Genomic DNA, 24,522 nt, shown 5'->3' with positions numbered 1-24,522 from the left:
TCTATTATGTTTTTTAATATTTATTTTTTTTACTTATAGGTGGACACAATATTTTATTTTTATGGGGTGCTGAGGATCAAACCCAGTGCCTCACGCATGGTAGGCAAGTGCTCTACCTCTGAGCCACAACCTCAGCCCGAGTTTCTCAACTTTTTAATCTGCCCTTTTCTTTTAAAGAAGAAAAATTGAAATGTTTACGGAGTCCATCCATTTTCAAAATGGAAAAGCGTATTTAAATAAGGGTCATACTGCACACCAAAGGTAAAACAAATACTTTATTGCACATTTATAAAATCTGCATAGTTGTATTAAGTGTTCTTCCCTCCCATGATTCCTCCCTTAATTTTTAAAATTTGTTAAAACATAATTCCCAATTAAAAGTCCTTTAAAAACAGTTTTCTCTCTACATATACATATATATAGATAGATAGATATTCTTTTTCTTTTTACAAATCCACATCCCTTAGTTTTTAAAAGCAAAAAAAGAGAGGAATCAAACAAAGTGTTCTATTATAGTCTTAGGCAGCAGCCTTAGACAATCCTTCTTGACAATTTTCAGATACCAGAAAACTCTGCCTAAATGTTTAACAACTATTAAAAACGCTATCTTTAATCAAGCTTCACAATGCTATTCTGTCAAAGTCCTCAATTGCTTTTCTTTCATTCTCTCACGACTGAGTATGAGGTTTTCTGGTTTATTTAAAAATTTAAAAGACAGAGAAGAAAGGAAGGAGAGGCAGTTTTCCTTTGACTTTTTGGCATCTTACTGCCATGTGACCTTATATTCTACCCACATGTAAAAGGGTAGAGAGGTTCATCAGCAACACATTTTATCATCCCCTGTCAAAAGCTAAGCAACATTACTACTTTCTTGTAGTTTAGCATTTTTAAATGTCATTTGGATTTGATAAAATAGTAGCTGTTCATTTGGTTTGGGGGTCTGATGAGTCACTCTTATGTTCTGCTGTCAAAAATATTTAGGCCTTTAGAATAATTTGAAAAGAGACAAGAGGCTTAGAAAAGCCCAAGCATTATAGTTCAAAGGCATTTCAGGTCTTCAGGCATAATTCAATACTTTAATACCTGGTTCCTGTCTTATCTTGGTGAAATAGCTTTCATGATTCTGTACCTAAAAAGTGCAATTTTATCTTTAATCCTTCTTTAAATGCACAACATGGGTGGGGTGTGAAACCGAATATTACTCGACCACTTAATCCCTTTCCCCAGGTGAAGAGTGTGACTCTGACCATAATAGGTAGGCAGCCAGAGACCACAGCAAGCCTTGAACATAAGTGAGCTTATTTCACAGTCACAGCTGAAACTCCTTGAATTGACTCCATGACAGCTGCAAATCGGCTACAAAGGTCATAAGGAGAATTGGGTCGAATAGTTGGAGGCTCCTTCAAGACGATGATTTCTGTAGAAGGATCCAGAAGCCTAGGCAGAAACTCCCCTAAGCACAGCTGCAGATTTTCTGTAAAATAGATGGTCACACATAGAGTTAACTACATCTCCAAGTAAAAAATAATAAGCCTACAACTATATGGTAAGGTCTTCAGACAGCTCATTACCCAATCTCAAAGTTCAAAGCTAACAACAAACATTGATTCCTTTAGAACAATCAGGAACAAAGATCTACCTGCCAAATATACCAAATATATTGCTGTAAGCTATGTGTTGTTGGCAGTTATACCACATATTCACTTTATTGTGGACAGGTCTTCTAATCAAGTGCACTTTTAAAATTTGAGAAAGTGGATATGATACCCTGTACCATACAGATAATGGTGCTATTTTCTTTCAAATGCTTAAAATACACCATTGTGTATACACTACATTAAGTAAAGCTTACACATGGCCTAAGTAAACTGCAAATATTAAAAGGATGTTCTGCATACTAATTTATTAGTCTTGAGGTCATCACAGTTTGTGATATTCTTATAACTTCAAGCCACAGGAAAAATTAAGAGCCCAGACTCACACCTCGTATTTCCACACAGCAGATCCACTAAACTCACATGCTGGTGAGTTCCAACATCCTAAAGGGCTTAACACCCCCAGTGCTAAAACCTGACCATAGAAATTTGTAGAATTCCTAAAACCATAGAAATTATTACAGGTGCCAACACACCTGCAATATCTTGTCCAAGGTAAGAACACCAATGATTTCTCATGACTTCAATAGCATCCAGATCATCCTTGGAGATGTCATTATTAATAATAAGGTGAATGCAGGGAATTATCAACTCATTCATCACATTAATGCCTTCTGTTACAGAGTGGTCGTCATTTGTTTCAAAGAGAGAAGCCGCTCTGGCGTTCAGCTCCTACAGATAAAATACAGAGTAGGGGGAGATAAAGTCTGAAAAAGATAAATATCTATTTAGTAAGAGTTTAAACAAGTAGTTCCCACATTTTACTGCACAATGGAATCACCTAGGGATCTTTAAAAAACACTGATGCTGCCATGCACAGTGGCACATGTCTGTAATCCCAGCTACTGGGAAGGCTGAGACAGGAGGATCCCAAGTTTGAGGCCAGCCTGGGAGACTGAGCAAGATCATGTTTCAAAATAAAATTTAAAAAGGCTAGAGATGTAGCTCTGTGGTAGAGCATTCCTAGGTTCAATCCCTAGTACCAGGGAAGAAGGACCACTGATGCCTGGTTCCCAGGCCAAATATGCTGATTTAATTAGCATGTGAGTGACTGGGGCATCAGGATTTTATAATAAAAGTTCCCCAAGTGATTCTAATGCAATCTAGTTAGTGATCTGCTGACCTAAACTTATATGTCAAGGTCATGCTTAATATCTGCTTATACCAAGACTAATTTAATAGTTCTCAATCTCCACTGAGCATCAGAATCATCTGCAGAAGACACACCAATGAGCAGGCCCCTCCCTAGAATTCTGGTTTAACTGTTTGGGGAGGGACCTGAATAATAACTACATATGAAAGCTCCCTATGTGATTCTGATATATTTAGGGGTTGAAAGCCAGTAATGAATAAGACTAAATCCCTGTTACTGTGCTACTCTGTAAGCTGCATAGGATGTTTAAGATGTTAATCTGTGTTATAAAAGCATTGACTCTAATAAAATTCAGATCTGTCAAATTTTCGTGCCCCCTTTTCCAGTTTCAAAGTAGCATGTCACACCTATAACTGATACAGAAAACAAAGTATAAATCAGAAAATGAAACTGGTGAGATGAACATGTCATGATTTAGCATCCTCCGCTTGTTATTAAGAAGATCAGACAGTGGTAGGAATGATGGCCTACTTGTCAAGGGCCAAGCTCCTGGGTATTAGGGAAAATGAACACGAGCACACAATCAGAGGGCAAGACCCTCAATAGTTCTCTGAAGGATGAGCAGGGTATGCACCCTTGGGTAGGCAGAGGGTATTGATTAGATCTGCCTTTCTGTGTTGCTGAATGCAAAACAGGCCAGAGTAGGTTTAGTTTTAACTGGTATATCACAATGATGCCAGCATGACAGTAGGACTAATTATTATGCTTCTTACCTTAAAAAAAAGAAAAAACAAAAACAAAACAAAACAAACAAACAAAAAACCCCTGTGGAGTCCCTAAAACTTTCATCTGTTAGCTTAGTAGGGAACAGTAGAAAAAAATACCACACATGCACTCTATGTGTCAGTCTCGAGGAAAACAGCTGAATAAGTCTCTCTGCTCAGTGAACTTACCATGTAGCAGGGAAGTAAGGCCATCAAAACCACAATGCAGGCACACAGGAAGGGCACAAAAAGGGACATCTGGCTCTCATCTTAACTTCTCTTACAGGTTGAAGAATGATATTCACTTAAGGTATTATAAAAGAACCTGTCCCAATGTAAAACTGCTCACAAGAATTGGACAAAAAAATCCAAAATCTGCTAGAGATAATTCTTGTTTAAGTTATATCTCACCATGGTTCCAACAGCAGAGATAAACACACACACACACATTCACACATCTTCTTAAGGCTTCACAAAGAGTACAAACCAGAAGGCATTTTCTTCGGTACAAAGCAATCACTGACTCCTTCACCCCCCTGCGGGGCCCCTTCATTAGCAGAGCAGCATTGCTCTGGTAGGCGTACACCAGGTAGGACAGTGCTTCTTGGTACCTTAGAAAACAGGAGATAAACCACAGCTGAGTTCTTCTCCACCAAAATTTAGGGATTAGACCCAACTGTTTCTTAATACAAGAATCTACTTGGTTGCAATTATAGAAAAATCTTAAAGATGAGCTCAGTTTGATATACTAAGAGGAGCCTCTGGGCCAAGAACCATGGCCATCCTCAGCTCTTCTAAAAATTTGTCAAGAAACCCAAGGCAAATCTGGAAACTTCTCTAGGTCTCAGTTTTTCCTCTTTCTAAATCAAAGAAGGGAACTAGATGCTCACTGGGGTACATGACAACTTCAAAAATTCATCAATGTTCTGAGTACATTCTTATTTGTCACAGAGAAAGTCTGGGAAGCTGGTGATGTGACTCAATGGTAAGCATTTGGCCACATGCAGGGGCTCTGGGTTCAATCCCCAGCACCACCAAAACAAAATGGCACTATGTATCACTTTACTAGTAAACTTATGTTTATTTGAAGAATGAAATTAAATGTGTGATGTTCACAGCAAAACTGAAGTGAAGCACCGGAAAAAGTGATGCAGTGCATTAATGTGTGACGAGGAAGGTCATGGCTGTGACTCTAGGTGAGCATCAGCAAGTAACAGTGTCCTGACCAAGTTTTTAATAAAATCAAAGGCCAACAACATACTTTCCTTTTTGATAGAGTTCCAGTCCTGTTAGGAGATACACAGACACCTTTCGAAACAAACTATAATCTTCATGCCACTTCTGAAAAGGAATGACAGTTAGTAATGAATTTGATCTCAGTACTCTACTGCTGCATTTCCCACACTGAGTTTTAAATTCAGTACAAATATTTATTGAGCACATTTGGCCACATCCAAAACAACAAATACAACTTTTATATAAAATCCTATTCAAGGCTGGGCACAATGGCACACTCTTATATAAGTCCAGCCACCCAGGAGGCTGAGGCAGAAGAAATGCAAGTTTGATGACAGCCTGGGCAACTTACAGACACCTGTTTCAAAATTTAAAAAAAAAAAAAAGGACTGGGGTTATAGCTCAATGGTAGAGCACCCCTGGGTTAACTCCTCAGTACTGCAAAGAAATAAAGAAAAAGAGAAAACTACTCAACATTTAGAATAAAAGTCTACCACTGACCTTAGTTTTAAACGTTCTATTTCTTTCACTGAGGAACAGAAATATTTCACATGAGCTTTAGAATTTATTCTTTGAATTTCCAACAATCGTATCAAAAAGTCCTGACAAGACCATCCAGGGAGGATGAAAGTACAAGGCTATTGCACGTCACACAGAAGCACCTCATGCTTAGTGTGAGACAAGCATACTTTGGTGGTAGAATAGTTTCTTAGAATACAATGACTTTTTAAAAAATTATAGCTGTATGTATTTTAATACATATTAGAAAACAGCATCATTTTTTAAAATCCAAAAGCGTCTTTTCAAGAAATTTTATTGCCTACAAGGCTCAAGTAGGTACTTAAAAGGAAATGAAACTGCATCATTCTAAAAGGAGTATGGAAAAAGAGAGACCTCTATTCTGAGGGTAAGTAAAGACTGTTTATCCATTCTTTCCTGATTCTATGGTGGAGAGAGAAACAAGTCCAGTCTGTGATAATACAAAATTGTTAATTTTGCCTCAGGTACCATTTTCCTTCAGAATAAATAGTTTTGCTGTAATGGTGAAATAAAAAAAAAGACTTCACCTTATACTCATCCATGTTCATGTCATCAGGACCAATTTCCTTTAGTTTAGCCTGAGCCACCTTCATAATACTGATTGATCTGCATGGGAGAAAGTTAACCAAGTAATGAATGGGTGCCAGGCCAAATCTCTTCCTAATATCGATGGAGGCTGAATCACCTGAGTACACCCTTCTCACCTTTCATCATAGCTAAGATTTTTATCTGCAAACTGTTCCAAAAGGGTTCGTTCTACTACTCTTTTGGGTGCTTCATTTTGGAAAAAGTAGACAAGGACATGCTGGAGTCGAGGGTCACTGTGTGAGGTAGGTGTCTCTTTAGAAAGCTGGTAGAGCCTCGAGTATTCTTCATGGAATGCCTATTAAAGACAGAATTTATAGTTAGAAAAGGGTATATCTGCAGACTTCTGCACACAAAAAATGATGCCCAAGGTCTGGAGAATCTCATAACTCCATGATAATGCTAAGGAATTCTTCTCATCGAGGAATTATAAAAGCAATTAGGGAATCTTTTAAGTTGTCTGCATATCATAAAGGATGAAACTGGCATCACAAATTATAAGAGAAATTTTTTTTCAAGTTCTTAAAAAATAAAAAATAATGAGTTAATTTTTTTGTTTTTAGAAATCCATACAAACGTAACCTAATTCAAGAATCTTAAATTTTATTCAAATACCTTAACACTGTGACATACTTTCTTATAATAAGGCCCCCAAATCACAAAGGCAACAGTATCACCTACAGTTTTAGTAATGGACATCTACTAACAAAAGCAACAGCCCCTGTAGGCTAGATGTAACAGACAGTGGCACTGCTAACAGGCTGGGTGAGTGCCAAGAGGAGAGGAGCCAATAGTATTGTGGGACAGCTTGCTCATTAGTTGGACATGAAGGGAAGGTTTATATTTCACTTGAATGATGTAAATTAAAAAACACATTTCTCCACATTTATAATTACTGCCCCAATATTAGGATAGCTGGTTTAAATATTACAATTTTGAAAACAGAGATACCTTAATAAGCCCTGCTTCAGACCCATCTCGGTCAAAGGTCTGACGGGCTTTAGCTATGGCCAGGATGACCCCTTGCATGGCAGGGCTCAGCATCACCTACCACAAGAGGGCACAAAACAGAGAGAAAAAGGAAAGAAAGGTTCAAAAGAAGACTGTATGAAAGCAAGGTAAAGAAAGTGCTAAAAGAAAGTAGAGCAGTGTGCTCCTTGGCCAGCACTGATACAAGTTTCAATACTCTATTCCTATGTGCATGCATAGCCTCTGCCCCCTTATAGAACATAAACACAGCGCCCATGATGAGCTATTCCTCTATTATACATTTCTAACTGAGAAAGATGAAGATGTATGTCCAAAATTATCTCCAATATGGCACTGCTGAAGAACTGAATTAAACTATAGCTCTTGAGGGGAACTGTCTAGGACCCAACTGTAATTTAGTTCTGTAACTTTGGGCACACAGCTTAAATACACAAGTACTTTAGAGCTGTAGTTGGATAAATGGCATATTAAAACAGTCTGGAAACTAGGAGCTACACAAATATGACTATAAAATGAAAACCTTCCAATGATGATTTAGGGGAAAAAAATAAAATAACAAAACAAAACAAAACACCCATAGGAAAAAATGGAAATCTGAGAGATAGGATTCATGACTATTTTATGTGTAGTAAAAATGAATACCTTGGGATTCTACAGCTGCTTCAATAAAACTTTGAAAATAGCTTTCTTGATAAAGAATTGAAAGCAAAAACAACTTTAATCCAGATTTGTTTTGCTCATTGGACAAATTTCTATTTGGAGGAAAAACAATTGACTAATATAAACCATAAAAATTCCCTAGAAGGAAATTCTTATTCATAATACCAAAATAAGAATTAAATTCTACCTTTCTGAGCCATCTAGATTCTGAAGTGGTTCCCCTAAGTATAATCCTGAATAAATATATATACACATACAGAAAGAAACAGTGCACAGTAGAAATAAAATTATCTTTTAAAAAGTAGTAATTAAGGTCAAAACCATATAGGACTTCTTGTCAATTATTTGTTTCAATGAAAAATATTAGCTATATTACCAGATACTTTTTTTTGGTACCAGGGATTGAACCCAGGGATGCTTAACCACTGAGCCACATCCCCAGCGTTTTTTATTTCTTACTTTGAGACAGGGTCTCACCAAGTTGCTTAGGGCCTCACCGAGTTGCTCAGGCTAGCCTTGAACTTGCGATCCTCCTGCCTCAGCCTCCTGAGCTACTGGGATTACCAGGCATGTGCCACCGTGCCTGGCTGCCAGACACCTTTTAAAAGTATACTGTCACATGAGAAGGAAATATAAGACTGACAACAAACAGCTAATTCCTACACTCATCTTTGTACCTCCTCATCATATCCATCTGCATCAGATCTAACCAGAATCCTTCCCACAGTGGGAATTTCGACTTCAGAGACCTCAGAATTAGGCTGGGCAGCAGACTCTGCATCATTAGCCTTTGGGGGCTGCTCTGACTGCTCTGCAAGGTTTGTTTCCTGGGGCATGGGCTTCTTGGGTTCAGCTTCCTTAAGCTGTGGCAGCAGAATGGAAAAAAAGAGTAAGAAAAAAAAAAAAAAAACAGGAGAAATAAAGAGGGGTTGGTTAAATGCAGAAGAGACACAGAATAACAGAAATGTGAGACAGTTGGCATTTACTGTTGAAAGTCAGACACTCTTGAATCTCGGCCTCCTAGTCAGTCTTACCTCACTCAGTGCTGCTTCTACACCACTCTTCTCATAGGCATGTGCTGTGTTTGCAATTGCCTGGGCTGTTTGTTCCTTCACAATCACAGCATGCTCAGATGACAAGCAGCGAGCCCCATGAGAAGAGGCTGCTGGAGGGTCTGACAAAGAACCACACAAAGACATTAGCTTCCACTGATAAATAATGACTAGGACACTCAGATATCTGGCAAGCAGAATGATACACTTGCTTGATACACAGTTTAATACACAACACTTCTAACACACCTTTTAAAGAAAAACTAGTGTTAACAAGAAATGGCTATTTCAGCAAAAACCCACTGACGATTCTGTTAAATTATGCTCTCAACTTTGTCATATTTCTTTACGCCCAGAAGACTCCCCGCAAAATCCTTCTGTAAGGAAGATCTTCTTTGGAGGACAGCTTTCATAAAGTCTACCTATCAATCTATTATAGTTTCCCTTACAACCTGAGAAATTAGCAAAACTATATGTACAAAGGACAGGTAGTCTTCTGATATTATTTCTATTCATCAGAAATCACATTCTGAAGTCACAAATTTACTCTATCTGGTTATGCAAAGCCAATTATAAATGAAACATTGTAAAGATAAAAGTATTGCTTGATCAGCTGGGGTACATAGGGCTGTCTGGTGTACAACTTACATGCTATTAAAACACGGACATATGCCCTTCTCAGATACCTTGTGAGGTAGAGAAATCCTGTGATGTGGAGCTGGTGGAGGATTCCATTTGAGGAATTTTGCAAGACTGTTCTTCTTCCCACTCTTCTACTTCCTGCTCAAACCGCCAATTATCTTCTTGAATGTAATGTTTGAGTTCAACAGACAGTGCTTCTACTTCTCCTAACATCCGATCTGCTTCATTTGGGGCTGCCTCTGAGAAAAACCAAAGACAGAATTAAATGGAGTACCATCCAGAAAACATCTCTTAAGAATCAGAAGTTCCTTTCCAGAAAGGAAGAAAGCAGAACATTTCATCTTTTGACTTGCCACTAATTAAAAACACATACATACATGTACAATTAATCAGAAATACAGATAATAATAATAAATTCTGCAGAGGATGTGGAGGAAAAGGAACACTATTAAGCTGTTGGGAGCATTGTAAATTAGTACAACCACTATAGAAATCAGTATAGAGGTTCCTCAAAAGAATAGTTATGGTACCACCATATGATCCAGCTATACAACTCCTTGGTATTCATCCTAAAGAATTAAACCATATTACAGTGATACATGCATACCCATGTTTAAAGCCGCACAATTCACAACAGCCAAACTATGGAACCAGCCTAGGTGTCCATCAATGCATGAACAGACAAGGAAAATGTGGTCTATATACAACAATGGAGTTTAATTCAACCATAAAGAAAAATGAAATTATATCATCTGCAGGAAAATGGAACTAAACACCATTATGATAAGTCAAACTCAGAAGAAAAAGGATCGTTATGTTTTCTCTCATATGTGAAAGCTACAAAGGAATATGGAAAAGAAAGGTTGGGGGTGGGGATCTCATAAAAATCAAAGGGAAATCAGTAGAGAAAAGGGGTGAGGCGGGAGGAGGAGTAAGTGCTGGGAAGTGATACTGGTCAAATTGTATTATTATACTGTGTGCTTGGATGCAAGTGTAACAACAAATCCTATCTTTTATGTACAATTATAATGCACCAGTAAAAACGTGGAAGGAAAGAAATACTGACAATATAAGGTCAAAAAGCACAGCATATCAGTAACAGTGCCTGGCATAGTAGTAGGTAGGCACTTATTAAATACACGCTAAATGAATGAAAGAATAAATGATACAGAGTAAAAAGGATTTGGAATCATGATCAATCACTGGGTATACCAAACATTTCTTGGAAATTAAAAAAAAATCAAGATACAATGGAAACGTTAAGCTAAAAAGTTTTATCAATTGAGCCATTGTACTTATTGATAAGAATGTCCATTAGGAGGAGGGTTAAATAGAAATTTCAAGGCATTTCTATTTCCTCAAGTTTCACACAACCAAAGCCCTATTATAAAGCAATATGCAGCAATGGTTCAGATGGTCTATAATATCTGGCTCATCAAAAGCTATGATGAAAAACTGCAAGCTTATCAAGGACACATTAAATTTCTTTCTAATCCTGTGACCAAACTGAAACAAAACCTACAGCAGAACAACACATTCACTTATTGATTGGTATCAACTAGCCTTTTCACTAAGCAAACAAAAGTTTCTACTTGTTTGTTTCTACAATATAAAAAGGAATAATGCAAGGAATAGCAAGGCTCCTACATATAACCAACAGCTAGTATAGTCATTTGCACAATAACTCCAACAAGCAGCTATTTGTTCCTTTACACTGTAAACATGTGATTTTGAACACTGGTTATTACTAAATGAACATTCTCTTCATCCCATATTCCTAAACCACACTAGCGTATCAGGAAGATAATATGCTGCCTGGACAAAATGCCTTGCATGTTTGTTTGTTTGTTTTGGGGGAATACTGGGGATTGAACTCAGGGGCACTCAACCACTGAACCACATCCCCATCCCTATTTTGTATTTTATTTAGAGACAGGGTCTCACTGAGTGCTTAGTGCCTCACTTTTGTTGAGGTTGGCTTTGAACTAGTGATCCTCCTGTCTTAGCCTCTAGAGCCACTGAGGCATTGAGATTTCAGGCATGCGCCACTGAGCCCTGGCTCATGTTTTTTTCTTTTTTAAAAAATATTTATTTATTTATGTATCTTTAGTTTTAGGTGGATACATTAGTTTGTTTTTATGTGGTGCCGAGGATCGAACCCAGTGCCTCATGCAGGCTAGGCGAGCACTCTACCACTGAGCCACCATCCCAGCCCCCTGGCTCATGTTTTCTTACTTCTGCACACTAACAGAGTTTCAGTACTAAAAGAACGAGCGCCTCCCTCCACCCCGGTCCCCTCACTCCCCCATTCCCCTGGTGGTACAGGGTTTGAATCTAGGGACTTGCACATGCTAGGCAAGCACTCTGAGCTATAATCCCCTGTCTTTTTATTTTGAGACAGGGTCTTTCTCAGTCTCCGAGAAAAAAAGCCTTCTATTATTTTACACATAAAATGCTGGTCATAAAGGTCACTCACAGAAGACTGAAAGGAAGAGAGAATAATGTAAATAGAATTAGGAGTCAGATCTGAATTTAAATCTATGGCCTGACATTTATTTAATGGCTATAGAATCTAGACAATTGTAGACTCCTTGAAAGCTTGCTACCTAGCTGGAAAATGAGGATTATAAGGATTTCTACCCTGCCTACCTCCCTTTTAGAGTTATAACATATTATAGATATAAATTTGAAAGAATGTATTAAGGAATAAAATACTAATAAATAATAATTATCATTGCTCTTAGTATTATGAGAAATGAGACTGTTTGGGAAAATATGCCTTTAAAATTTAGCTGTCCTAAAGGTGCAAAACTGTATGTGTAAGAATATCACTAAGCCAGGCACAGTGGTATAATCCCAGTGGCTCGGGAAGCAGGAAGATCGTGAGTTCAAAGGCCACTTCAGCAAAAGTGAGGGCTAAGCACCTCAGTGAGACCTGTCTCTGAATAAAATACAGAATAGGGCTGGGGATGTGGCTCAGTGGCCAAGTGCCTCTTGAGTTCAATCCTTGGTACAAAAAAAACAACAACAAAAAAAAGGATCTCACTAACAAGACACGGAGGAACTAGAGATAATTAAAAACTCTATCAATGGGAAGCTGATCAAATAAACTGTGTCAGATACAATGGAATTATTATACAGTTGTTCAAAAAAAATGAGGACCTATTTTTGAAATTATAGAGATCATTAAACACTCTATTAATGAAACAGGTGCAGAACTGAACAGAAAAATATCCCTTGGCAGGGTCAATGAGGGAGAGAGGATAGATAAATACAATCTAGCATACACAGAGAACATTTCTTAAAGACTATATACTGTATACTTGCCGAAGAGCAGGACCACTTGTCAAGGATGGAAGTAGAAAAGCAAATTCATTTTTCCTTTTTATCCTCTTTTCTACTGCTTTTATCTTTTAAGTGAAATGTTAATTACATAACAATAAATTTATGCAAAAGAAATATGAGACCATCCTCCTCCCCGGGTGGTACAGATTTCCCCCAGTCTCTGGGTTCTGTTAAAGATCTTTTTACCTGCATTAAAGTGGGGTAGCTTGTCATTAATATACATCAGACAGTAAGCACTAACATTTCTCAGGCCACCATAGGAATCTCTTTCAAGTTCTTCCCAGGAAGATTCAGTAACAGATATATCATTGTACTTCAGCCAGATCTGCCGGGGTTGATTATAGATATAGGCCCAGTAGTGTCCAGCATTTGCTTGTCCTTCATGAACAAGAACTGCATGTAAACGATAAGGCACCTGCAAATCAGAAAGGAAATTCCTCAGTTAGATTAAGCAAAGTAATCTGATAAAGTTTAGGTTATTCAAATGCAAAAACTGTTTCCAATTATCAGGTTAATGAAAAATGACCATTCATGCATGTATATGATATAGGGGTTCATTTCAAACATCTTATTAATTCAAGATGAACTAACAAAAACTCAGCCTTGGAATCTTTCAAGGATACCTCAGTTCCAGAATCTTTAAAACCAGACAGCTGAATTAGATAACCTCTCTGAAAGCTCTTTTAACTTGAAACTACTCTATTATGATTAAAGATCTAAAACCAAAGATAATGTAGGTTTACTTACCCTTCCAACTCAAAAGTCAGGTTTTTTAAAATTTCTTATTTTTGGTACCAGGGACTTAACTCAGGGGCACTCGACCACTGAGCCTCATCCCCACCCCTATTATGTATTTTATTTAGAGACAGGGTCTCACTGAGTTGCTTAGCACCTCGCTTTTGCTGAGGCTGGCTTTGAACTCATGATCCTTCTGCCTCAGCCTCCCGAGTACTGAGATTACAGGCATGTGCCACCATGTCCAGCTCAAAAGTCAGTTTGTTTAAAAATAGAATAGCCTTAGCTATTTACATTGAGAAAATGTTTACCATATTTGGGACTTAAACACAAGTCGGCAGCTATCTTGTTTTAGTCCTATTTTATTGGTACCAAAATTTAAGTTAGCATATTTCATTATAAATTAGTCACATGCTCCTTATATTTCTTCTTGTGAGTGAATACTGGGTAAGCCCATTTATTGTTTCAACATTTGAAAAGTGCTTTTTTTCCCCCCAATATGGAAAAAATAGAACAATGCTTAAATTCTAAGTATTGGTGAAAGAAAGAAAAGTTAGTTATAGAATCAAATTAAACTTACACTTAATCAGTACCTTGACATGTTTTCATTGGTGGTGAAGATTTTGGAAATAACACAAAAGAGACAACGGGGAACCCCCGAGATTCACATGGTACATTCCTGTTACGCAACAGAATTGGGCTCACTGCCGTTCTAGAAGCAGAGCTCTCCTCCTGCAGCCATTCTGCCCGTGGTCCATTCACACAGATGCCTCTGCAAGGCCATGCCCAGAATGCTATTCTGAACAAAAATTTGTGTGGACAATAAGAATTTCTGTCCTTCCTGGCTTCCATTTGAAGTTTAAGTTATTCAAGATACAAAGCTTGAAAGCACACTGCTAAAAAAGGTTCTCAAAGGACCATGGCACTCTTAAAATTGATGGATAATTGGTTCCTAAGTCATTTTCCCCCCACTGAACTCCTTAAATTACAATTTTGTGAGAAATGTGTATTAATATTTGAAAGTAAACCTTTCTACAAGATGAAAAGATACCACATGGCAGAATCAAAACAATGATGTTTTAGGTTCTACTGCAGGCAAAAGATACATTGCTTTCTTTAACCTAATCAAAGGAATCAGTATCTATCTTGTTCATTCCTTTTTTGAGTGTGTGGTGCTAAGGACTGAACCTAGGGCACTGTAGCACTGAGTCACACGCCAAGTCCTTTTTATTTTTAGACAGCATCTTGCTAAGTTACCCAGGCAGGCCTAAAACTTGCAATCCTCCTGTCTTAGCCTCTTGAGTAGCAGGGATTATAGCTGTGTGCCACCACACTGGCTCAAGTTTATTCTCATATTTCAGGAAAAGTCCTATTTGTTTAAAAGAAAAACATCATATTTTCCTGTTGCATCTATGATTAGCACATGCCATGACTCTTTTCCCACCATTTTTATTCTAACCTGCTGAAGGAGAGGATCACAGTACATCTGCTCAATAGTCTGGGTGGCGCTTGCAATACAACTCTTTAAATCTGTTAAAAAAGAACACTTTGTTAAAATCAACTCACTCAGCTAATCAGACAGTATTGCTTAAGTGTACACAAAGTTCTTATGATTTCGATTTCCTGCTGTGAACCACAAAGTAGTAACAGTTTTAAAGCAGCTCATGTTTTAGGTTATGAAGGGTTTTTTAAATTAGTTTTTAAAACTGATACCAATATTCCTTTTCTTTTCTTTTAGTACTGAGGATTGAACCCAGAGGTATTTAACCACTAAGCCAAATCCCCCACTTTCAACTTTTTATTTTGAGACAGGGTCTTGCTAAGTTTCTTAGGGCCTCACTAAGTCACTAAGTTTGGCCTTAAACTTGAATCTTCCTTCCTCAGCCTCCCTAGTCACTAGAATTACAGATGTGTGCCACTGTGCCCGGCTAAAATGTTTAAAAGAGGAAACTTTATTAGGAAATTAAGTTGGGCATAAAATACTATGTCTCAGTGATAGGATCTGAAAAAAAAGGACAAAAAAGGTAGGGCTATATTTCTCTGAATAAGAACTTGGGAGGAATTTCAAGTTTTACTTGTCTCTTTGCTCCTTAAATAAAAGGGGAAAGAAAGGGAAGGGATAATCTGAGCAATAAGGCAATGAGACCAAAGGAATTTTAAAAACAAAATGATGAATAATTCAATTTTACATCGTGTGCAACACCTAAATATTCATTGCCCCATTAAACTTCAGTACAGCATGCTTTACATGGAAAAGACTTAAAAGAAGAAATCCAAAAATTCTAAGATTGGATCAACTGAAACCAAGGTCTGAAAAACTACTGTAGGAACAAAAATGAATAAACAGAAAATTATGGACTTGGGATTTAGCTTAGTAGCACAGCATGTGCACAGCATGCAGGAAGCCCTGGGTTTGATGCCCAGTACTCTGAGAAAGATGGAAAACATGCAAGAAAGCAAGCAAGCAAACAAAGAAGGGAAGGGAAGGGAAGGGAAGAGAGGCAAGGAAAAAAATGAGGGAGGGAAGAAGGAAGGGTGGAAAAAGGGAAAGAAGAATGGAGAAGAGATAGGAGGGATAGAGGAAGAAGGAAAGGTAATTAGACCTGAGCAAAAATAATCATGAGTGTGTAAGTTTCTACAGATTACCAGAAATTTTGAAGAGGGAATCTTGGAGTCACCTTTCCACAGCTATATAATGGGGGAGTGAACCAATCTTATAGGGCATAAAAGGTGAAAAAGAAATCACAATTACTGAGTCAAAATTCAACAGCCTGTACGGTAATGGCAGGAAGTGCATCCAGGGTACCCAGCTTCCAAATATTCAACCAAGAAAAGGCAAAGAGTAGTTGACAAGTTTTAAAAATGCCAACCTTGTATATCTTGTTCAATCTCATTCCTCCATCTCTGAAGACAGGTTTTAACAAAGTTCTTTTCCTCATCCGTGACTGTTCGAGGAGCTGGGTGTGCAGGCATTCCCAGGGAAGACCGAGGGGAAGTTAGGGGCCTACTTGCTACCTCAGACTTGTGTAGAGAGTCTTCAGGAGAAGAAAAGGTACTTTCAACATCCTGAGAAGAGCATTCTGGACTTGTACTAAAGGAAGACAAAAATCATGCTCATATGATAATTTCCAAAATATATCTTAGCCTAAATTAATGTGCTTTGGAAAACAAGCTGATAAATGGAAAAGCACAGCTAGTATTTAATTTATTTTAGTTTATTTAGTATTTAGTATTAACCTTATAAAGATATTAAGCCAAAATTTTTCTTACATGAATCATCCCCCCCTCCTTTTTGGTACCAGAACTTAAACCCAGGGCTCTTAACCTCTGAACCACATTCCCAGCCCTTTTTATATTTTTATTTTGGTGGTGGTGGTGGTGGGTAACCAGGGATTGAACTCAGGAACACTCGGCCAATGAGCCACATCCCCAGCCCTATTTTGTATTTTATTTAGAGACAGGGTCTCACTGAGTCACTTAGTGCCTTGCTTTTTCTGAGGCTGGCTTTGAACCCACGATCCTCCTGCCTCAGCCTCCTAAGCTTCTGGAATTACAGGCATGCGCCATCAGCTCCTTTTTTATTTAAGACAGAGTCTTGACAGGTTGCTTATGGTGGCTTTGAACTTGTAATCCTACTGCCTTAGCCTCCCAAATCACTGGGATTACAGGCATGTGCCACTGTGACCAGTTGAATCATCTCATTGAACACAACTTGGTTATGAAGCAGATACTATCACTTCTCCCTATTTTATTAAGCATAAACCTAATGTTTAAAGAAATTAAGCAATTTAACAATGATGGAAAAGCATTAAGCCTGTTTTTGCCTGAGTTTATGGTTAATGTTCTTTAATCACGAATTACAATGCTCCTCATGAAGAAAGAACCAGAAGGAAGATGGAAAGAGAAGGCTAGGACTAGAAGGAGCAAGGAATCAATGACAGTTTCCAAAATGTAACTGAGTAAAGTGAAATACCTGTCTAGGAACAAAATTCACAAAAACAAGAAAAATGAAGAACATACACTAGGTGGCTGGCCACTTGGGAGAACTCAGAGAACAGGGCCTCATGTCAAGAATTCCAGCTCTCCTACTCCTAAGCTAAATGCCCAAGGAAAAGGGATCAGCCTCAAATAAAAATCTCTCATTTAAAGAACTTTTTTAAATTTAATTTACTTGCTAATCAATTATCATCAGAGTAAAACTACATATAGACATACCAGTAGGAATACAAAGTAATATTTCATAGGTTACTTGAAACTACAGTTCCTTTAGTTTTGATTTAAAAGGAAGCCTGTTTCCCCTGAGGACCCATATATACATAAATATAGAAAACTAAGCCCCACATAAGCAAGAAAGCAGATGTTTCAATTCCAGACAAGGTCTTACACATGCACACATCCCTATAAATTTAAAATCAAATAACATACTAATATTTATTAATATGGAGGGTTAGGGAAAATGATTAGTTTTTTTTTATATTAAAGTCATTTTTGGAAAAAATGAATACTAATATTTTAATTAGCCATGACACACACATATCAAATGTGATCCAGGCTAACCCTACTGGCTCCTTTAAATTATAAAGATTATTATACAATCAGAAGGCCATTCTGACATGGCCTCCCTGTTTCTTCAATATACACACACACACACACACACACACACACACACGACCCGCTAGTCTGTCCTCTTCAATTCCTTCCTTCCTCCCTCCCTCCTTTCCTCCCTCCCTTCCTTCCTTTCTCTTTCTTTTTGAGGGGGATAGGGCAGTACTAGGGATTGAATCCAGAGGTATTCTACCACGGAGCTACATCCTCAGCCCTTGTGAGATAGGGTCTTGCTAAATTGTGGAAACATGACTCAAATTTTTGATCTTCTGGCTTTGGCCTCTGGAGATGCAGAGATTACAGGCACACACCACTGCATTTAGCTGTCCTCTTCAATTCCTAACCAGTCTGTCTCATGTTTTAATTCTCTACTCATGAATACATCTCTTTCCTTGATGTTTACTTAGCCCTACTAACTTCACAGTAGATGGGAAAATAAGAGATTTTGGAAGAACAGAGGTTAACCTTCGGGAGAAAGGTCTTTAGTGGCAGCTGGCTCACAGCAAGATAGTCTTTGAAGAGTACGAACATATTCCCAGATAGGAAGAAACTTCTGGAACTATTCCACCCATCCTGGGGCAAGATAAGTGCACTGGAGGGAATTACGAACACTGTCACTCAAGCAACAGTAGGGAAAATCTTACAGCTCCTTGAGCTCTGGTGGAGTGAGTTGCTCATTAGATGGAAAGCTGGTGCATAGTTAAATTAAACCAGAAAAATCAATACATACCATTTTTAAAAATTTGTTTTCATTACCTTTCCTTAGATGTCAGGTCAGAAACCGGGCAGTGCATTGAAGGAAGTGGTAACCTCATACATGTGTCATTTTGCAATGGACAGCTCTCTGAAGCAGGTTTTGTACTGGCAAATTCAATAACGTATTTCAGCATGTCTGGAAGTGGAAACCGAGTGGGGCCCGAGCCATACTTCACATACCTAAGAGGCAAAGACAATGGTACTCCACTGCCCAAGTTTTGTGTTTTTAAGACTTGCTGCCAAAAGGTCTATCATGTGGAGGGTCAGTAGAAAAGTTTATTCCTATAGGCATACAATATTTCATAGGTTACTTGAACAATCTATAGAGTTAAATTTTCAATGAAAGTAAAAATGTAACAATTGAATGTTTTCTATCTGGTAGGAAACATTTCAAATCATAATCAAAATCACGCCAAATATGCCTTTTCTTGCTGTCATTTTGCATTTAAGATCTGGTCATAAAAATAAATCATTTTTTAACAGAAAATATATATGTTACTAGATAATCTGATAATAGCAGAAGTGATGGCAAGGAAATATGTCTAAGAAATAGAGCAGTTCTCCAAGGATCTTCTACCTTTACATATTTGAGATCCTTTTCAATTAAAGCAGTATTTCTCTTTGGCAGGCAGATTTTATTTCTTCTTTAAATTAGTGAAGATGAAGAGGTATGACATATTTCCTTGCCATCACTTCTGCTATTATCAGATTATCTAGTAACTATACATTTGAGTACTAGTTACTAGTACTCAAATCTGAAAAATAATTCTAGTGAACTACCACTCAAAGGTTTTTTTCTTTGTTGCCCTTTGGACCAACTATTTCACAATTGAGAAAAATACAAGAAAGAAGTCTAGAAATTAGAATGATGTACTGATAAAGACCAGAGACTAAGAAAACTGGCAAATGGCTCTTATGTAGCATCTTAAGTACCCTATTATTCATACACTCATTCAATGGCACAGGCCAGGCTAAATTATTGAAGATTTCTATATAAATAATAATTTTCGCAAGTATGTGAGCAAAATAATAAATACATTAATATCTAATATTCTACCATTATTAGCATATTACTTTAGACTCACTAAAGAGATATAGTTTAATGAATTCTTAAGTTCACTAAAGTAGGTAAGAGTTTGAATGGTATGATAATCAACCTGACTGGTTCCCATAGGTAATCTTCATAACTCTGGGTTTCCATTTTACAAAAGAATAGTCACTTCACAGTTTTCTTCTCTAAATACAGTAGAAGAAAGTAACAAGTACGAAACAGGTAGAAAACTGTCTGTTTCTAAACCCAAATTGAACATTATAAAATGAAAATACTACTGGAAAATAAAGGACAGTGCAACTCAAAGTCAACCACATATTAGAGGTCAGACTGCAAAGGCTATCTTAGCAAAGGCAGAAAGAGATCAATCATACCTCTTCATCTTCACTAATTATAATCTGCTTGAATCAAATGTATGAAATATGATACGTCAAGAGCTTTGTAATGTTTTGAACAACTAAAAATAATAAAAAAAACATCAAAAAAAAAAAAAAAGAAGAAATAGAATCTGCCTGCCAAAGAGAAATACTGCTTTAATTGAAAAGGATCTCAAATATGTAAAGGTAGAAGATCCTTGGAGAACTGCTCTATTTCTTAGACATATTTCCTTGCCATCACTTCTGCTATTATCAGATTCTCTAAACTCTGCTTGTCTTCTGAACTTCATATACAATACAACATTAGTAATCATTATAAAATTATAAGCCATCATTTTACATCTTTAATTCTTCCTAAATTTGTTGCTTTTTCTTTTCTTCTTTTTGGGTGGTACTGGGCATTGTACCAGGGGCAACCCTGGATACAACCCCATCCCTTTTTATTTTTTATTTTTAGACAGGGCCACACCAAATTGCTGAGGTGGCCTTGAACTTGAGATCCTCCTGCCTCAGCCTCCCAAGTCACTGGGATTACAGGTGTGTAATTACAGTACTTATATAACACACCAGTGAAAAATCTTCTCTAAGAAATTGTTTTTAATTTTATGACATAATTATTTTTATGTTCTTCTACTATATTCCTTTAGACAATTTTTAGGGCCAACTTCATACAATGCAGTACCTGTTCTGGTTAGCAGAATCAGAGCAAAAGTTACCTGAAAAAAGGTAACTATATTGTATACCAGGAATCTTATTTTCAATATTATATCAAGATAATCTTAGAGAAAAATGGTAAACGTGTGTGTGTGTGTGTGTGTGTGTGTGTGTGTGTGGTGCTGGGGATTGAATCTAGGGTCCTGTGCATGTGAGAAAAGCACTCTACCTACAGAACTATAACCCCAGCCCTAAAATTTTTACTCTTCAACAATAAAAGTAATCTATACCCCTGGTTTTAAAAAATGCAAATATAAAAAGTACACAACAAACCTTAAAAGTCATAGACCTCTAATACAATTATTACAATAACAATAATAATAATAATAAAACATTGTAATAACGAAATTATCTAGCCAGACACAGTGGTGCACACCTATAACCCCAGAAACTCAGAAAGCTAAGGTAGGAGACCTCAAGTTCAAGGCCAGCAACTTGGTGAGACACTGTCTTAAAAAATAAAAAGGGGCTGGGGATGTAGTTCAGTGGTAGAGTGCTCCTACACTTAATCCCCAGTTCTGCCAAGAAAAACAAAAACAAAAACAAAACAAAACCCTGAAATTGAAAGTCTATTTTAATAGTAATATTATACTAAGAAAACAATAGTAATATTATATTAAGAAAAATGTTCCTGTACTCTATTTTAAAATCTAAATAATTCAGGGATGGCACCAGTGAGAAATGACTATCTCCCAAATTAACAAGTGAATTACAACTCTGGATAGGGAACACGTGAAATCACTTCTTTAAAAACCCCTTATTCCCTCTAATGGGCAGAATCACAGACTCTCTGACAGAAGTCCTCTGTTTCTTCTTTGCAAGCAAAGCAATAAGACTCCTTTTTATTTAAAAAGAAAAAAAAATCGGAATAAACCAGATGCTTTATCAGTTCCTGGTTCCTCCTATGTTATAAAATATCAAGCATATTTTGTCCTATAAAAATAATTTTAAGGGTTGGGGTTGTGGCTCAGCAGTAGAGTGCTTGCCTAGCACATGCAAGGCCCTGGGTTCGATTCTCAGCACCACATAAAAATAAATAAATAAAATAAAGGTATTGTGTCCAACTACAACAAAAAATAAATATTTAAAAAAAATGATAATTTTTAAAAACTATTAGTATTGCAGAGTATCATTAACACACTAAAATAAATTACTGCCATACTTGAAGTCCTATAAATCAAAAACTACCAGGACAGTATTTGAGGAGGAGGTAATATTCAGTGTAAGTCTCTATTCAGACAAATACATACTGGAAAAGTTCTTCCTGGATGAAAGGAAGGTGAGGGGTGCAGAATCTGCTGTGGGCCTGGGATAAAAAGTGCTACCTCTCAGGGAAAGGAATGCTTAATCAATGAAGTGAGTAGAAGTAGGACAGTGGGAGGAGACAAATGGTTAAATAGATGAAGGGGGAAAGCCACTAACAGTGTATGGGATTTCCTTTGAAAATACAAAGACAATGGAATCTACCTAGACTAGAAGGAAACTGCATTCAACACTCATAAGAAAATCAGGGTGATTCCACTAAAAGTCAATACTAAATAAAAAAAAGCAAAGATTCCTCCATAAAGGAAAGAACCTTGTATGAATCATAAATTTATATTAGCCCTTTTAATCAGCACCACTCTAGGTAAAACAGCATTATTTTTCCTTTTTTGGATACTTTAGAAACTGCTGTCCCTAGACAAGTGAAATGGAGCAATGTGACAGTTGCTTCTCTTATGTTTGTAAAGACAGCAGAGGGAGTAGAAAAAGTGGAAAGCTATATACACATAAAATGAGAACATGGGTTGCCCTAAGTATACTACCAATAACTAACTTGTGACTTTTGGTCATTTAAGTCCTCTGGAACTATATTTTACCCATGGATAATATTAGTGGGTCCAAAAGGTTTACTTCACCCTTAGGGGGGAAAAGAATCTTAGCTATTTTATGGAATACCTAGTTATTACTTAAATTCTAAATTAACTTTCAAATATAAACAATTACCCTATCTTCATATTATACTCTTCAATATTTATTTCCAAGCACAAAAGTATCACAAACTTACCTTTCCAATTTTTGCTGCAGAACTTTTATTTCCTCCTTTAACTTTCGAATACTCTCTCTCTTATTTCGAATAAGCTCCTTGCTCCTGTACATGTACCTAAGCAAATGATAATCCCACAAACACAATTAATGACACAAACCCTCTGTAATGTTAAGAAATGAAAGGAAATCTACCAAATAGTACTATGTCCATGTATGAATATACCACAATGAATCCCACATATATATAAAGTTTATGATGCACTAATTAAAATAATAATACCAGAAGGGAGATCAGTAAGTAGAGCAAGCAGATAAGAGGAGGATGAATGACAGGGAAAAGGAAGGTACCAGGGATTCAGATTGATCAAATTACGTTATATGCATGTACAAAAATGACACAATGAATCCCACTACTGTGTATAATTATAACACAACAATAAACAAATACTCGAGAAACAAGAAAACTCCTTTAATAAGATAAAGGACATCTATGAAAAATGTACAACTAACCAGGCATTGTGGCACACAACTGTAATCTCAGCAGCTCAGGAGGCTGAGATAGGAGGATTGAGGTTCAAAGATAGCCTCAGCAACTCAGCAAGACCCAGTCTCAAAATAAAAGATAAAAAGGGCTAGGGATGTGGCTCAGTGGCTAAGCAACCCTGGTACAAAAAAGAAGAAAAAGAAAAACGCATAGCTAATACCATGCTTAATAGTGAAAGACAGGCACATCTGCCCTAAGATTAGGCACAAGGCAAGGATGACCACTCTCATCATATCTATTCAATTTATTTACTGAGGAAATAGCCAGTATAATAAAGTAAGAGAAAGAAATAAAAGTATAAATAGTAAAGAAAGAAGTAAAGCTGCCTTTATTTGCAGATGACATAACTGTCTATGTAAAATATTTCAAGGAATTTTTAAAAATCAGAATAGTGAGTTTACTAAGGCCAAAGAATACAATGTCCATTTAATTAAAAAATATAAAAAACGCAACTGCATTTCAGTATGCTCATGAAGAACAAATGGGGGACTGAGGCTGTAGCTCAGTGGCAGAGCACTTGCCTAGCATGTGTGAGGCAATGGGTTTGATCCTCAGCACTACATAAAAAATAAACAAATAAAGGCATGCTGTCCATATACAATGACAAAAATAAATAAATAAATGAAGAAAGAAAGAACAAATAGAAGGCAGTCATGGCAGCACATGCCTGTAATCTCAGTGACTAAGGAGGCAGGAAGACACTAAGTTCAAGGCCAACCCCAGCAACTCGGCAAGACCCTGTCTCAAAAATAAAAAGAACCAGGGATGTAGCTCAGTAGGAGAGCATCCCTGGATCCAATCCCTAGTACTGGGGGTGAGGAGGGGACAAATAAAAAGTGAAATTAAAAAATATATATATTATCACAACATCAAAAGCATGATTTATTTAGGGGTAAATTTAACTGTTGAGCTAAATGGAGCTAACTATGTCATGTTTATGAATTGAAGGACTTAATGTTATTGATTTATCTTCAAATATATCCATAGGTGCAATACAATCCAAATGAAAATCCTAATAATAATTAGGTAGAAACTGACAGGCTGAAAAAGCTTATACAGAAATACAGTCAGAACAGGCAAAACTACTTTGATACTACCTAATATCAAGATTTAAAACATGGATCTGGAGACCATCATGCTAAGTAAAATA

The 24,522-nt window shown here is 37.0% G+C and overlaps 1 protein-coding gene across 12 annotated transcripts in view; it reads right to left on the bottom strand.

Annotated features, from left to right (window-relative positions):
- Nucleotides 1–257: 257 nt before the first annotated feature.
- Nucleotides 258–24,522, bottom strand: part of Usp28 (ubiquitin specific peptidase 28) — a 64,116-nt gene continuing 39,851 nt past the window's right edge. For 5 of the 12 annotated variants that reach the window (XM_048795934.1, XM_015489864.2, XM_015489863.2 and 2 more), the window contains 15 exons: nt 22,848–22,943; nt 18,659–18,838; nt 16,168–16,388; nt 14,757–14,827; nt 12,749–12,977; nt 9,262–9,456; nt 8,558–8,697; nt 8,201–8,386; nt 6,825–6,920; nt 5,993–6,171; nt 5,816–5,894; nt 4,774–4,853; nt 4,000–4,123; nt 2,132–2,327; nt 258–1,474 (listed from right to left, as the gene is read on the bottom strand). In XM_048795934.1, coding sequence (XP_048651891.1) covers nt 1,299–1,474; nt 2,132–2,327; nt 4,000–4,123; nt 4,774–4,853; nt 5,816–5,894; nt 5,993–6,171; nt 6,825–6,920; nt 8,201–8,386; nt 8,558–8,697; nt 9,262–9,456; nt 12,749–12,977; nt 14,757–14,827; nt 16,168–16,388; nt 18,659–18,838; nt 22,848–22,943 — 2,248 coding nt within the window. In that variant the 3' untranslated portion in view covers nt 258–1,298. The remainder of the gene's footprint in view (nt 1,475–2,131; nt 2,328–3,999; nt 4,124–4,773; nt 4,854–5,815; nt 5,895–5,992; nt 6,172–6,824; nt 6,921–8,200; nt 8,387–8,557; nt 8,698–9,261; nt 9,457–12,748; nt 12,978–14,756; nt 14,828–16,167; nt 16,389–18,658; nt 18,839–22,847; nt 22,944–24,522) is intronic. The other 7 variants (XM_048795937.1, XM_048795938.1, XM_015489865.2 and 4 more) reach the window with 5 other exon arrangements.

This window comes from Marmota marmota, unplaced genomic scaffold (genome assembly GCF_001458135.2).
Source record: "Marmota marmota marmota unplaced genomic scaffold, marMar, whole genome shotgun sequence".
Classification (NCBI taxonomy): domain Eukaryota; kingdom Metazoa; phylum Chordata; class Mammalia; order Rodentia; family Sciuridae; genus Marmota; species Marmota marmota.
Note: the sequence above shows the minus strand (reverse complement) of the source record. Positions and strands in the feature narration are given on the sequence as shown.